The sequence below is a fragment of the Manihot esculenta genome, chromosome 4, assembly GCF_001659605.2.
Source record: "Manihot esculenta cultivar AM560-2 chromosome 4, M.esculenta_v8, whole genome shotgun sequence".
NCBI classification, from domain to species: Eukaryota; Viridiplantae; Streptophyta; class Magnoliopsida; order Malpighiales; family Euphorbiaceae; genus Manihot; species Manihot esculenta.
The window spans coordinates 3,103,566-3,115,991 of NC_035164.2; the positions used below are offsets into that span (position 1 = coordinate 3,103,566).

The 12,426-nt window shown below is 40.2% G+C and overlaps 1 protein-coding gene across 5 annotated transcripts; it reads left to right on the top strand.

Annotated features, from left to right (window-relative positions):
* Positions 1-7,948: 7,948 nt before the first annotated feature.
* LOC110613435 (arogenate dehydratase/prephenate dehydratase 2, chloroplastic) lies at positions 7,949-12,074 on the top strand. 5 transcript variants are annotated; one of them, XM_043955970.1, is made up of 12 exons: positions 7,949-8,358; positions 8,445-8,512; positions 8,586-8,678; positions 9,321-9,521; positions 9,605-9,685; positions 10,386-10,481; positions 10,563-10,640; positions 10,729-10,818; positions 10,933-11,000; positions 11,149-11,233; positions 11,304-11,379; positions 11,743-12,074. In XM_043955970.1, exons 1-11 carry the CDS (start codon positions 8,097-8,099, stop codon positions 11,361-11,363), a joined length of 1,182 nt encoding a protein of 393 aa, XP_043811905.1. In that variant the 5' UTR covers positions 7,949-8,096; the 3' UTR covers positions 11,364-11,379; positions 11,743-12,074. The 5 variants fall into 5 exon arrangements, with proteins under 5 accessions (XP_043811905.1, XP_021610248.1, XP_021610247.1 ...); XM_021754556.2 differs by having other exon boundaries at positions 11,749-12,074; XM_021754555.2 differs by having other exon boundaries at positions 11,760-12,074.
* The last annotated feature ends 352 nt before the right edge of the window (positions 12,075-12,426 follow it).

Below are 12,426 nucleotides of genomic sequence, written 5' to 3' on the forward strand. Positions count from 1 at the left end.
AGAACGGGTCAGAGGTCGTCTTCAGAGGAGACAAGAGGGGCACACCTAGAGGTCTGATATCAGCTCTTCAGGCTCGTAGGTTGCTTAGGAAGGGATGTCAAGGGTACTTAGCTCATGTGAGAGGGCTAGACAGTCAAGTCAGGGAGCCGGCCTCGGTGCCAGTTGTCAGAGAGTTTCAGGATGTCTTTCCTGATGAGCTTCCAGGTTTACCACCTGCTAGGGAGATAGAGTTCGAGATAGAATTGATGCCTGGAACTAGACCGATCTCTATTCCTCCCTACAGGATGGCTCCAGCCGAGTTAAAGGAGTTGAAAGAGCAATTGCAAGAGCTGGTAGAAAAGGGTTTCATCCGACAGAGTACCTCACCTTGGGGTGCTCCGGTCTTGTTTGTGAGGAAAAAGGATGGATCCCTTAGACTTTGTATCGACTACAGGCAGTTGAACAAAGTCACTACCAAGAATAGGTACCCATTGCCAAGGATCGATGATCTATTCGACCAGCTAGCCGGAGCGGGTTGTTTCTCCAAAATAGATCTAAGATCGGGGTACCATCAGCTAAGGATAAGGGATGAGGATGTGCCAAAGACGGCTTTCAGGACCAGATATGGGCATTTTGAGTTCCTTGTGATGCCGTTCGGGTTAACTAACGCCCCTGCAGCATTCATGGATCTCATGAACAGAGTGTTTAGCCAGTACCTGGATCACTTCGTTATTGTCTTCATAGATGATATCTTGGTGTATTCCAGGAATGCAGAGGAGCATGCCCATCATCTGCGGTTGGTCTTGCAGACTTTGAGGAAACATGGCTTGTATGCCAAGTTCTCTAAATGTGAGTTCTGGCTGAGGAGCATTTCGTTCTTGGGGCATGTAGTGTCAGAGAATGGTATTGAGGTAGATCCCAAGAAGACAGAAACTGTAGCTAACTGGCCTAGACCCACTTCAGTGACAGAGATTAGAAGTTTCTTGGGTTTGGCAGGTTACTACAGGAGGTTCGTTCAGGACTTCTCAAAGATAGCAGCTCCTCTGACCAGACTAACCAGGAAGAATCAGAAGTTTCTGTGGACCGACCAGTGCGAGGAGAGTTTCGAAGAGCTTAAGAAGAGGTTGACTTCAGCACCAGTGTTAGCTCTGCCATCTAGTGATGAGGACTTTACAGTCTTTTGTGATGCGTCCCGTGTGGGACTGGGTTGTGTACTGATGCAGAATGAGAGGGTGATTGCTTATGCTTCTAGACAGCTGAAGAAGCATGAGTTGAATTACCCCACACATGACCTTGAGATGGCAGCAGTAATCTTTGCACTCAAGATGTGGAGGCATTACCTCTATGGGGTGAAATGTGAGATCTTTACAGATCATAAGAGCCTGCAGTACATCTTGAGTCAGAGGGATCTGAATTTGAGACAGAGGAGGTGGGTAGAGCTGCTGAGTGACTATGATTGCAAGATTCAGTATCATCCAGGTAAGGCGAATGTCGTGGCAGACGCCCTAAGCCGGAAGTCACTAGGCAGTCTATCCCACATCACCGCAGAGAGGAGACCAGTGGTGAAGGAGTTTTACAAGCTTATTGAGGAAGGTCTACAGTTGGAGTTGTCTGGTACAGGTGCCTTAGTGGCCCAGATGAGAGTAGCACCCGTGTTTCTGGAGCAGGTGGCTCAGAAACAGCATGAGGACCCGGAGTTAGTGAAGGTTGCCAGGACTGTTCAGTCAGGCAATGATAGCGAGTACAGATTCGACAGTAAGGGGATCCTCCGCTATGGGAGCAGACTGTGTGTACCAGATGACATTGGGCTAAAAGGAGACATTATGAGAGAGGCTCATAATGCAAAATACAGCATTCACCCCGGAGCCACCAAGATGTATCAAGATTTGAAGAAAGTTTATTGGTGGCCAGCGATGAAGAAAGAAGTGGCACAGTTCGTGTCAGCCTGCGAAGTGTGTCAGAGGGTGAAGCTAGAACATCAGAAGCCGGCTGGAATGCTTAACCCGCTACCTATTCCAGAATGGAAATGGGAGAATATAGCTATGGACTTCGTAGTGGGGTTACCGGCAACGTCCCACAGATTGGACTCCATATGGGTGATTGTGGACAGACTCACCAAATCTGCTCACTTCATTCCTGTCAGGAGTGGCTACTCTGTGGACAAGTTGGCGCAGGTATATGTGGATGAGATTGTCAGACTGCATGGGGTTCCTGTTTCGATAGTGTCAGATAGAGGGCCCCAGTTCACCTCCAGGTTTTGGCGGAGTCTGCAGAATGCCATGGGTACTAGGTTGGACTTCAGTACTGCCTTCCACCCCCAGACTGATGGACAGTCAGAAAGGACCATCCAGACTATCGAGGATATGCTCAGAATGTGTGTGCTGGACTTTGGCGGTTCTTGGAGGCAGCATCTACCTTTGGTGGAGTTTGCCTACAATAACAGCCATCATGCTAGCATCGGGATGGCTCCATATGAAGCTTTGTATGGGAGGAAGTGCAGATCACCTGTCTGTTGGGAAGAAGTTGGAGAGAGGTCCTTAGCAGGGCCTGAGCTTGTTGAGATCATCAGCAGGGTGGTACCCATAATCAGAGAAAGAATCAAGATTGCTGCAAGCAGACAGAAGAGCTATGCAGACGTCCGCAGAAGACAGTTAGAGTTTCAGGAGGGGGATCTGGTATTGCTCAAGGTGTCTCCAATGAAGGGAGTGGTTCGCTTCGGGAAGAAAGGAAAACTAGCCCCACGATACATCGGACCCTTTGAAATCTTGCAAAAGATTGGGAATGTGTCGTACAAGCTGGATTTACCTGCTTCGATGGAAAGAATCCATCCGATTTTCCATGTTTCAATGTTGAGGAAGTTTGTGTCAGATCCGAGCAAGGTTCTTAGTGAGCCTGATGTGGAGGTCCAAGAGGACCTCACCTATGTTGAACAGCCAGTACGGATCATAGACACCCAGATCAGAAAGTTAAGAAACAAGGAAATCCCGATGGTGAAAGTCCTATGGAACCACCACAACCTGGAAGAATGCACTTGGGAGACACGGGAGTCTATGCTCCAGCAGTACCCTCATCTCTTTTAAGGTTAGATCCCTATGTGTGTTATGTTCTTTGCCTTGCTATGTGTGCTAGTGAGGAACATTCGGGGACGAATGTTCTTAAGGGGGGGAGAATGTAATATCCGGCTAGACTCCGGTATCGGAATTCCTACCGTCCGGTGGAATTTCGGATGTCGGAAACTTCTAAAAGGGTAAAGACATGTTTTATAAAATGTTTTCATGAATTTTAATGTTTTAAAGTATGAAACTAAGTGAGTTTTGCATGAAAATAGCATTGAAGGAAAACCCAGGTTCGGCCGCCGAAAGTCAAGTTCGGCCGCCGAACATGCATGCGTTTTGGAGGCACGTTAGGCCCCCGAAAGCATGAGCTAGGGAAGTTCAGGTTCGGCAGCCGAAAGTCAAGTTCGGCCGCCGAACATTTGCATGGATGCGGAGGCACATTCGGCCCCCGAACGTGGCCTGGCCAGCCACCTATAAAAGGGTCCCTTAGCCGAAAATGGGCGAGCTTTTTCTCCCCATTTCGGCCAAGGTGAGCATTCCGCCATCCTTCCCCAATCTTGAGTCTTTCCTTCCTTTTTCCATGATCTTTACAAGTTTATAACTTCGGTTTTGAAGATCTTTGAGCTTAGAACGAGTTTTGGAGCTTGAAGACCAAAAGTTGGAACTTCTTCCATCTCCAAGTTTAGATCTCCTCAACCCTCGATCTTCAAGAGGTAAGAGCCGATCTTAAGCTCAATGTATGATTTAAACAAGTTTTATGAAGTTTTATGGGATAGAATGGCATGTATAGGGTTGTATGAGTTTTTAAGCAAATGTTAGGTTTTATGTGATTTATGAACAATGTGGCATGTTTGGGTATGTTTGAAGTGTTGTAGTTGGGGTATTTGATGTTTTGAGGCCCCTAGGATCTTGTATGCTTGATTTTGGTTGAGTGGTATGCATGATTTGTGAGTTTGGAGGCGAAAATGCACAAAGGAGCCAAGTTTCTGCCCTTTGGCAGAAACCAGGTTCGGCAGCCGAAGGCACTTTCGGCCGCCGAACATGGCTGGGGAGGCAGGCCTTTCGGCTGCCGAAGTTGCCCCCGAAAAGAGACTTTCGTCTCTGTCTGGGACTTTCGGCCGCCGAAGGTGCCGCCGAACTTACCTGAGTTTCGTCTCTGTCCAGGACTTTCGGCCGCCGAAGGTGCCGCCGAAAGTGCCCTGTTCAGCCACTTCATGCATATCTCTATGTGATATTTTCAGGATGTTTTAGGGGGTTTTTGGGGGATATATTAGAGTTATGTTTATGTATGTTTGGTCCCTCATTGGAGTCCACCTGTGTAGGTTCGGACCCGAGGAACCAAGGACCCCAGCAGTGAGCCAGCTGCTACAGAGTTTGTCAGAGTCAGCCAGAGGTGAGTGGAACTAACTTAACCTTTTTAAATTAAGAAATGAAATGCTTTTATCATGCTTCATGCATCATGATCATGTTATAGGTTGTTTGCATTAGAATTCACGACTATGCCGCATTGTATTGTTGTGATAGATGATAGTGGATGGACATTAGGACGATTCATTAGCCTTCTATATACGAAGTCCTGTGGTGCCCATAATAGGGCCGGGCAATACGAAGACCTGTGGTGCCCATAATAGGGCCGGGCAATAACTCCGAGTACGAAGTCCTGTGGTGCCCATAATAGGGCCGGGCAATACGAAGTCCTGTGGTGCCCATAATAGGGCCGGGCATGGAGTTGAGGGATTTTTGAATCAGTCCATCCGTGGTGTGATTTGATTGTGCAGTGACGCATTTCATGATAGCATGTTTTAAATATTCTTTTTACAGTTCTACTCACTGGGCATCTAGCTCACCCCTCTCCCCTAACCCCAGGTTTGCAGGTACGGGATAGATAGAGAAGGCAAGAAGAAAAAGTCATATGTATGTAATAGTCAGTGTGTGGACATGACAACTGTATTATGAGGAAATGTAAAAATATTCAGGATGTTATGTAATGAGGTTATTGAGGATAGAGTTGTGCTTGACCATAATGTATTGTTAATCCCTTTTGTATATACATGATCTTACGTTATGATGTTTATGTAAACTAACTCAACACAGGTTGTTTTGCCTTTAAGGCTTGATGAGATCCCACAGAGGGACTATGTTATGTATATGATCAGAGTATGCACAGGTTGAGTTAGTTGATGACAGTATGTATGAGGAAAAGTTTTAATTTTTATGCATGTTGATTATCATGTATGGGATTATACAGGTTTACAGATTATATGTCAGGCTTGCTACGGGTCCCGACGACCTTAAGTCGACCCGGATCCTAGCGCCGGTAGCGGTCCGGATTTCCGGGGCGTTACATGTATAACCACAATGGGTTCACTATCAATGGTGTTTTTAGGGATTCTTACCTCAGGCTCAGTCTCCTTTCCTCTCTATCTTTTTTGGTAAACTTTCGAAGCGTGTTGTCCCTTATCAATCTCTCGATTTCATCTTTTAGCTGTAAGCATTCCTTCGTTGTATGCATGTGTTCTTCATGGAAATAACAGTACTTGGTTCTATCTCACCTGTCGGCTTTCTTAGGATTGAGCTTGGAGGGCCATCTGACCTCCTTATTATTTTTCTTGATCCACATTAAAATGTGCGTTCATGAGTCATTCGAGGGTGTATAATTCTTATACTTACCTCGATTGTTCCTTCCTCGGCACACTGGATAATTCCTGCAGTTTCCTTCATTCTTTCGCCTTTCCGGCTTCTGGGTCTTATTTTGACTCGTCCTCTTATCTTTCTTCAGCGCTTGGACTTCATCATCTAGTCTTATGTACTTCTAAGCCTTATTTATCAACTGCAAAATAGGTAGCGACGTAGTTTTTGATCAAAGAGTCCATGAACTTGATATTGCAAGTTTCCTTTTTCAATGCCTCGCATGCTATTTCGTGATTTAACTCTTCCACTTATATCACTTCAGCATTGAAACGTGAGATGAAACTCCTTAAACACTCACTCTCTCCTTGGCGAATCTTCCGCAAGTCAGAGAAGAGTTTTTTGGGAGGTATGCATGTAATAAATCTAGATTTAAATATCATAGCAAACAGAGTAAAATTTTGAATAGAACCTGGCCTCAAATGTTGGTACCATTTCTAAACCAAATCTATGAGTGTGAACTGGGAACACTCGGTACAGCACAAAATCATTGACATCCTGAAGTTGCATCGTTGTTTTGAAGATAGCCAGGTGGCCCCTGGAATTTATTGTCCCGTCATATTTATCCAAACTAGAAAGCTTAAATTTTATAGGAAAGGTCTCTACAAGGATTTTCTCTGACAGAGGTGAGGCATCGTCCAGGCCATAGTCTTCCTCCTGATCCTTCTGGTACCTTTACACAGCATGGACCAGCTTATAGTCAACGTCTTTTGGAACCCAATCCTCTAGCTTGACCTTCCCTTTGAACTGTGTTTGAATCGATTCCGTTTGAGTTCTCGGAGTCTCGAAGGAAGCCTCATCCTTTATTCTAAAAGCCATAAATAAGGTCTTCCCCTGAGTTTTGTATTGTTCGAGAGTTGCCTGCAGTTTTTTAATATATTGAAATATTTGCTCATTATTCAGGTTGTTAAACTCCACCTCATTGACCATGCATGGGGTGTTTTATCTACTGTCAGAGGTGGAAGAGATGATAGCTCTCTTATTGGCAGCGAACTTAGCAATAGCTCATGCATTGTCAGTCATTGAAGAATAATGAAAAAGTGTTTTTTAGGAGAAAATAATTTAGAAAGCCAGATTTAATCCAAATGAACATGAACAATTTAATGGAGATATCGACAATAGAACCAAATGATGTGGCTGGAAATAGAACTGAGCTGCGATTAGTCAATCTATAAAAGAGAAATAATGAGTTGGTTGCATCTATGGACAGTCACTTTGATGCTCAAGTCAACAATTGTTAGAATGAGCTAATGTAATAGATTGCTTTTAGCTTAGAATGAGCGTGTAAGAATGTGTACCTTGAACTCTGTGCATGCTTGCTTTTATACTCTCCTGAAAATCTGACTGGTACTGACTAATGGATAAGGGATCCCACAATTATAGGCATAACGGGAATTTGCTAGATTATATCCGGTAATGATAACTTTTCATGGAAGACTCACCCCGTTTAAGAGAGAGTGAGTCTTGGCTGAACACTGAGTGTTACGATATCCTAATCTTTCTTTAGGTAAGACTTTCACATATCAGTTTATTAGACTCACGCCACGTGACTCTATCTTGTAGCGATAACTTATAATTTATTTTGGACGATTGTTATGTCGCATCGATAATTATAACTAAAAAGAATTATTTCATAATATAGACTAAATTATAAAATAATAAGCTAAATTTAAAAATATTTAGACTAAATTATAATTTTTATAAAATTTAAGAATTTAAATATTTCTTAATGTTTTAGGGATTAAAATGTTTATAAAATATTATAATAATTATATTAAAAAAAAATTATTATATAGTGTCTATAATATGAAAAAATTCACTAATTAATTTTTTAGTTTAAAAAAATATATTAAAATATATTTGAAGTTTTAAAAAGTTTATTAATATGTGATTTCATTAATTTTAACTTTTGAGTATGATAAAAAAGTTTAAAATATCTATAATATAAATGTACTAATTAATAGATTTTTTAAAATTTAAAAATTTAATTAATAAATTTTTTAAAAATATAAAAATTAAATAATAAAATATTTAACGATTAAAAAAATAAATTAATTAGTAAATTTTTTAAAAATATTTATGATATTTTAATGTATTTTTTAAAGTTAAAAAGAATAATTAATTTTTTTTTCATAATTTAATTTAATTCAGTAATAATTTTCTCTTATATTAATTATAATGTATCGATTAATATAATTAATTAATATACCTTATCAAGGGGCACAGAACAAAACCAACGCAGCTTCTGTACAACACTTCACCGCTACCTCGGACGTCTCGCCTTTTCTTCTGTTCTCATCACCTCCACTTCCCTCTTAGAGTTTACAAATTCCCCTCTTTTCCTTTCTCTCATGCACTTTACCTACCTTATCAATGGCGCCTTTTGCGATACGATCCCATGTTGCCCCTCTTCCGAGCCAAATCACTGTTAAACACTCGCCAATTGATCAATTTCCCCGAATTGACATCAAATCGCCGCTGATTTCTGTTAAACGGCGTCGTAATACTATTGTTTTGGCATCTCTTAGCGGAGAAAATGATAGAGCAATCGAGGCCGACGGGAAGAACACTCAGGCTGCTGCTCTTCAATTGCGGGATACTCCTTACGACGTCGTTTCCAGAGATGCGCTCCCGAGTATGATTGCTCCTTCCTTATTGTTTGATTATTAACTAACAAGGATTTTGTGTATTTTTTTAATTTATTTTTGTATGTTTTATTAGAGCCTTTATCGTCTTCTCAATTCTCTAGCTCCGTCTCTGATGGGTCACGTCTTCGCGTTGCTTACCAGGTAAATACCATTCAACATACATTTATGTTGAAATTCTTAAGATAATTGATTGATTATTCGATGATATCTGCAGGGAGTTCGTGGCGCGTACAGCGAATCAGCGGCGGAGAAGGCCTATCCGAACTGTGAAGCAGTACCATGTGAGCAATTTGACACGGCTTTTGAGGTGAATTCTTGATCCCTCACATTCTGTAATCATATTTTTGCATGGTTAGATGTCCTTCAAGTTCTGCAAGTAGTATTTTTTTATTATGTCATTTGTCGGTATAGTAATTTATAATGTGGACAGTTAGTTGTGCTTCTCCTCTGCTACTTTCCGGTAGTTGATCTTGGATTTTTATAATTGTCAGTGATATAATCACCGAGTTCTGTCTATTTGCGTCATTTGAAATTTGAATGGAAAGCTCTGATCTTAATTTAAGGTTTTGTGGCTTTTTGTACATTTTTATATAAAATATCCTATAAAAGCAATAGTTTAATAGGATTGCAATTGTAAACCAAAATCGAATCCATGTTGGTGATGTTTTGTATCGTAACCATACCGAGTTAGTTGCCTGGTGTATGAAATATTCATACCGCACTTGTTAAGAATATGGGATTAATTTATTGCCTAACGTCATAAGTTTTGCCTTTGCCAGTGTCTTTACTGGGGTTTTAGGTAGGTCTCATGCTATATGACCCATTTGTATCATGTTTTTATTAAAAAAAAATATATATTGCCTTGAGCTCTGCCAATAGAATTTTACAGCTCGATACTCCACTGGATGTTCTAAAGGTTGATATATCTTTTCTTTCATCTGTTTCACAGGCTGTTGAACGTTGGCTTGTGGACAGAGCAGTTCTGCCCATTGAAAATTCTTTAGGTGGGAGCATCCACAGAAATTATGACCTTTTGCTCCGTCATAGACTGCATATAGTAGGTGAAGTGAAATATGCTGTTCGCCATTGCTTACTAGCCAATCATGGTGTTAAAGTTGAAGACTTGAAGAGGGTCTTAAGTCATCCACAGGTTATTGTGATTTATGAAGTACTACTCAACTAATCTTCCATGCCTTTTTCATGGTTTTTATAAGGTACCTGGTCATGTTTTAGGCCCTTGCTCAATGTGAGCATACATTAACAAGTCTGGGATTGGTTAAAGAAGCTGTGGACGATACTGCTGGTGCCGCTAAGGTAGGCTTCGGTAGTTAGTTAGCCTATTTTCTGCTCTTGTGAGTTTTAGAGACTTGATTTCAGTTGCAGTCACTAAACTTGTCAAATCTTTGGTGAAGTCGGTAAATTTAATTTCTCTAAAAATAATAAGTTAACCACTAGGATTAAATTTCAGCCCAATTCAATCTGTAAGTTTGACTTAACATTTTGGACTTTCCAAATATATATTACATATTTAGGGAGTTGTTCAAAACAACTTTTTAAAAGACATGAAGTACAAAAATAATAACTTGGATGTAGAGAGTGAGGCAAGTGAAAAGAAAAACAAAGATATTTTCACCCCATACTTTACCCATAAAAAGAGAAGGGAGGAGAGGCAAAAGAAGGTCTTGGGAGATCTGCTTAGCATACGAAATATACCACATGAGTCTGATAATGGTCTAAATTTTGTTGGATTTTGGTCCTGGTGTTTTGATTTTTACGAAATCAAGGTTGGGTGATTTCTAAGAAGAACTATCTTATACATTTCTAGGATTGCTGGGAGCCACTTTTAGTAGCAAATTATGAGGAAGCTCTTTGGTCAACCTGTGTAGTCTATTATATTCTAAATTCTTGTTTAGAATAGTTAGATATTGGAGTAATTGTTTCACCCTTTGTGAATTACCGCCGTTTTTGGCCTTTGAGTTGTTTTGCAATTGAATTATGTACTCTAATCATGTAGCATGTTGCTCTTCACAAACTCAAAGATACAGGAGCTGTTGCTAGTTCTGTGGCTGGAAAGATTTATGGTTTAAATATATTGGCTGAAGATATTCAGGTTTGTTTGTCAGCATCTTTGTGCGGTGATATATTTCTCTCCGTGTTAGATATGTTGCATCACCCACACTTCCTTCTACAGGATGATTGTGATAATGTCACTCGGTTTCTGATGCTAGCCAGGGAGCCCATAATTCCGGGCACAGACAGGCCATTCAAGGTTTTTCCTTTCATAATACTAAGTACCGAAAATTATAATCTCAATATCAATATAGTTTTATTAATGAGTGTGGTTCTTGAGATCTCAGACAAGTATCGTTTTTTCACTTGAGGAGGGTCCTGGAGTGCTTTTCAAAGCACTTGCCGTTTTTGCTTTGCGGCAAATCAACCTTACTAAGGTATGTTTTTTTTGCCGGTGATACATCTGGTCTCTCGACAGTGATATAGTTGGAGATTTGTGCTTTAGGTATGTTTGTACCTTAGTTCTTTTGCTCTTTTGTTCTTTTAACCAGATTGAGAGTCGTCCATTGCGGAATCAGCCGTTGAGAGCTTCTGATGATAGCAACAATGGGTTTCCAAAGTAAATATTTTGAACATATTTGCATTTTATTCTCAGATTGCCTCTATATGCTAGCTTCATTGATTGGAGTTGCTTATGCTTCATTTTCTATCTATCTGCCTGACAGTTGAGGAATTTTCTTTACCTGATTTTTTATAATATCGTTTAGCAGATACTTCGACTACCTTTTCTATGTGGATTTTGAGGCATCAATGGCCGACCAGAGAGCACAGAATGCTCTCAAGCACCTCAAGGTGTATCTTTTTCTTGAACTGATTAAAATGGCACAAATTAGTATTGACATGAAATAATCCTCTTTGGCAGGAGTTTGCAACATTCTTACGAGTTTTGGGGAGTTATCCAGTGGATACTAGCATGATATAGATGATCCTTTAAAATGGTAACCACCTGATATCTATGATCCGCGTAACTGTTGAATAGCAGATAATTGTTAGGCTTCAATTGTGGCCAGGTCTATGGTGAAAGTAAAGCTAATTTCATTTTCCTCCTATTAATATGATGTTAGTTATTGATTTGAACCCCCAGGTCATTCAATTTTCTCGGCCCCCTCTCCTTTCTTTGAAAATCTTTTACCTGGTTTTTCTACGGGTGGCTAGTGGGATTCAAATGTTTTGCATGTTTTGTGCTTCTTGCCATTTCGGGGTCGGGCTGTGTTTTTAAGATGATATCCAAATTTGTTAAAACGCACCATTGATGCCTTCTGTTTTTCACTCAGTTTTATGAGCTTTCATTTTGATGCCAGTCGTAGTGTTGATGCAGGGGAGACGGGGGAAAAAAGAATATTACCTTGAACGGAAGCACCGACTGATGATGTTCGTTCTTCATATTTATCACTGAAAAGATGCAGCAAAACTTGCACTCATCTCCATTTCCGTCCAAGTTTATCGCATCGTCCCAAATGCTGCCCGATTAATTGCTGTTTATTTTATTTAATTTTATTATATATGAAGTTTTGTTATTTCCTTTGTTCTTGACAAATTTTTCTGTGGGTTCACTTGTAACTCGCGAACCATTTAGTATGACATCTAAACTACAATATGGGAGAAATTGCAAATTCAAATTCTGTTTTTTTTTTAAAAAAATTTATTGTGTGTTTTATTACAATGGTACTTGAATTGATCAATGTGCCCATTCATGACGACTCATGTTTGAGGAATTATCGAGTAATAGCTTCCAAAAGCAACATGGTAGATGTATTGCGGGATAGGGTAATGTGGTCGTAGTCATTCCTTTTTTTGAACTAAAATTAATTCACCTACTAAAATTAATTTTGAGGTGAATTAGGTCAATTTAACATGGTATTTGGGTTTTTTATTTTTTTTTTAGTTAGTTGTTTGAGTGAGTTAGGTTGATTTAATTTAATATGGTATTAGTGGTATAGTATTTTGAGCTTTTCATCTACTTCTTTTTTTATTTTTTTAGTTAA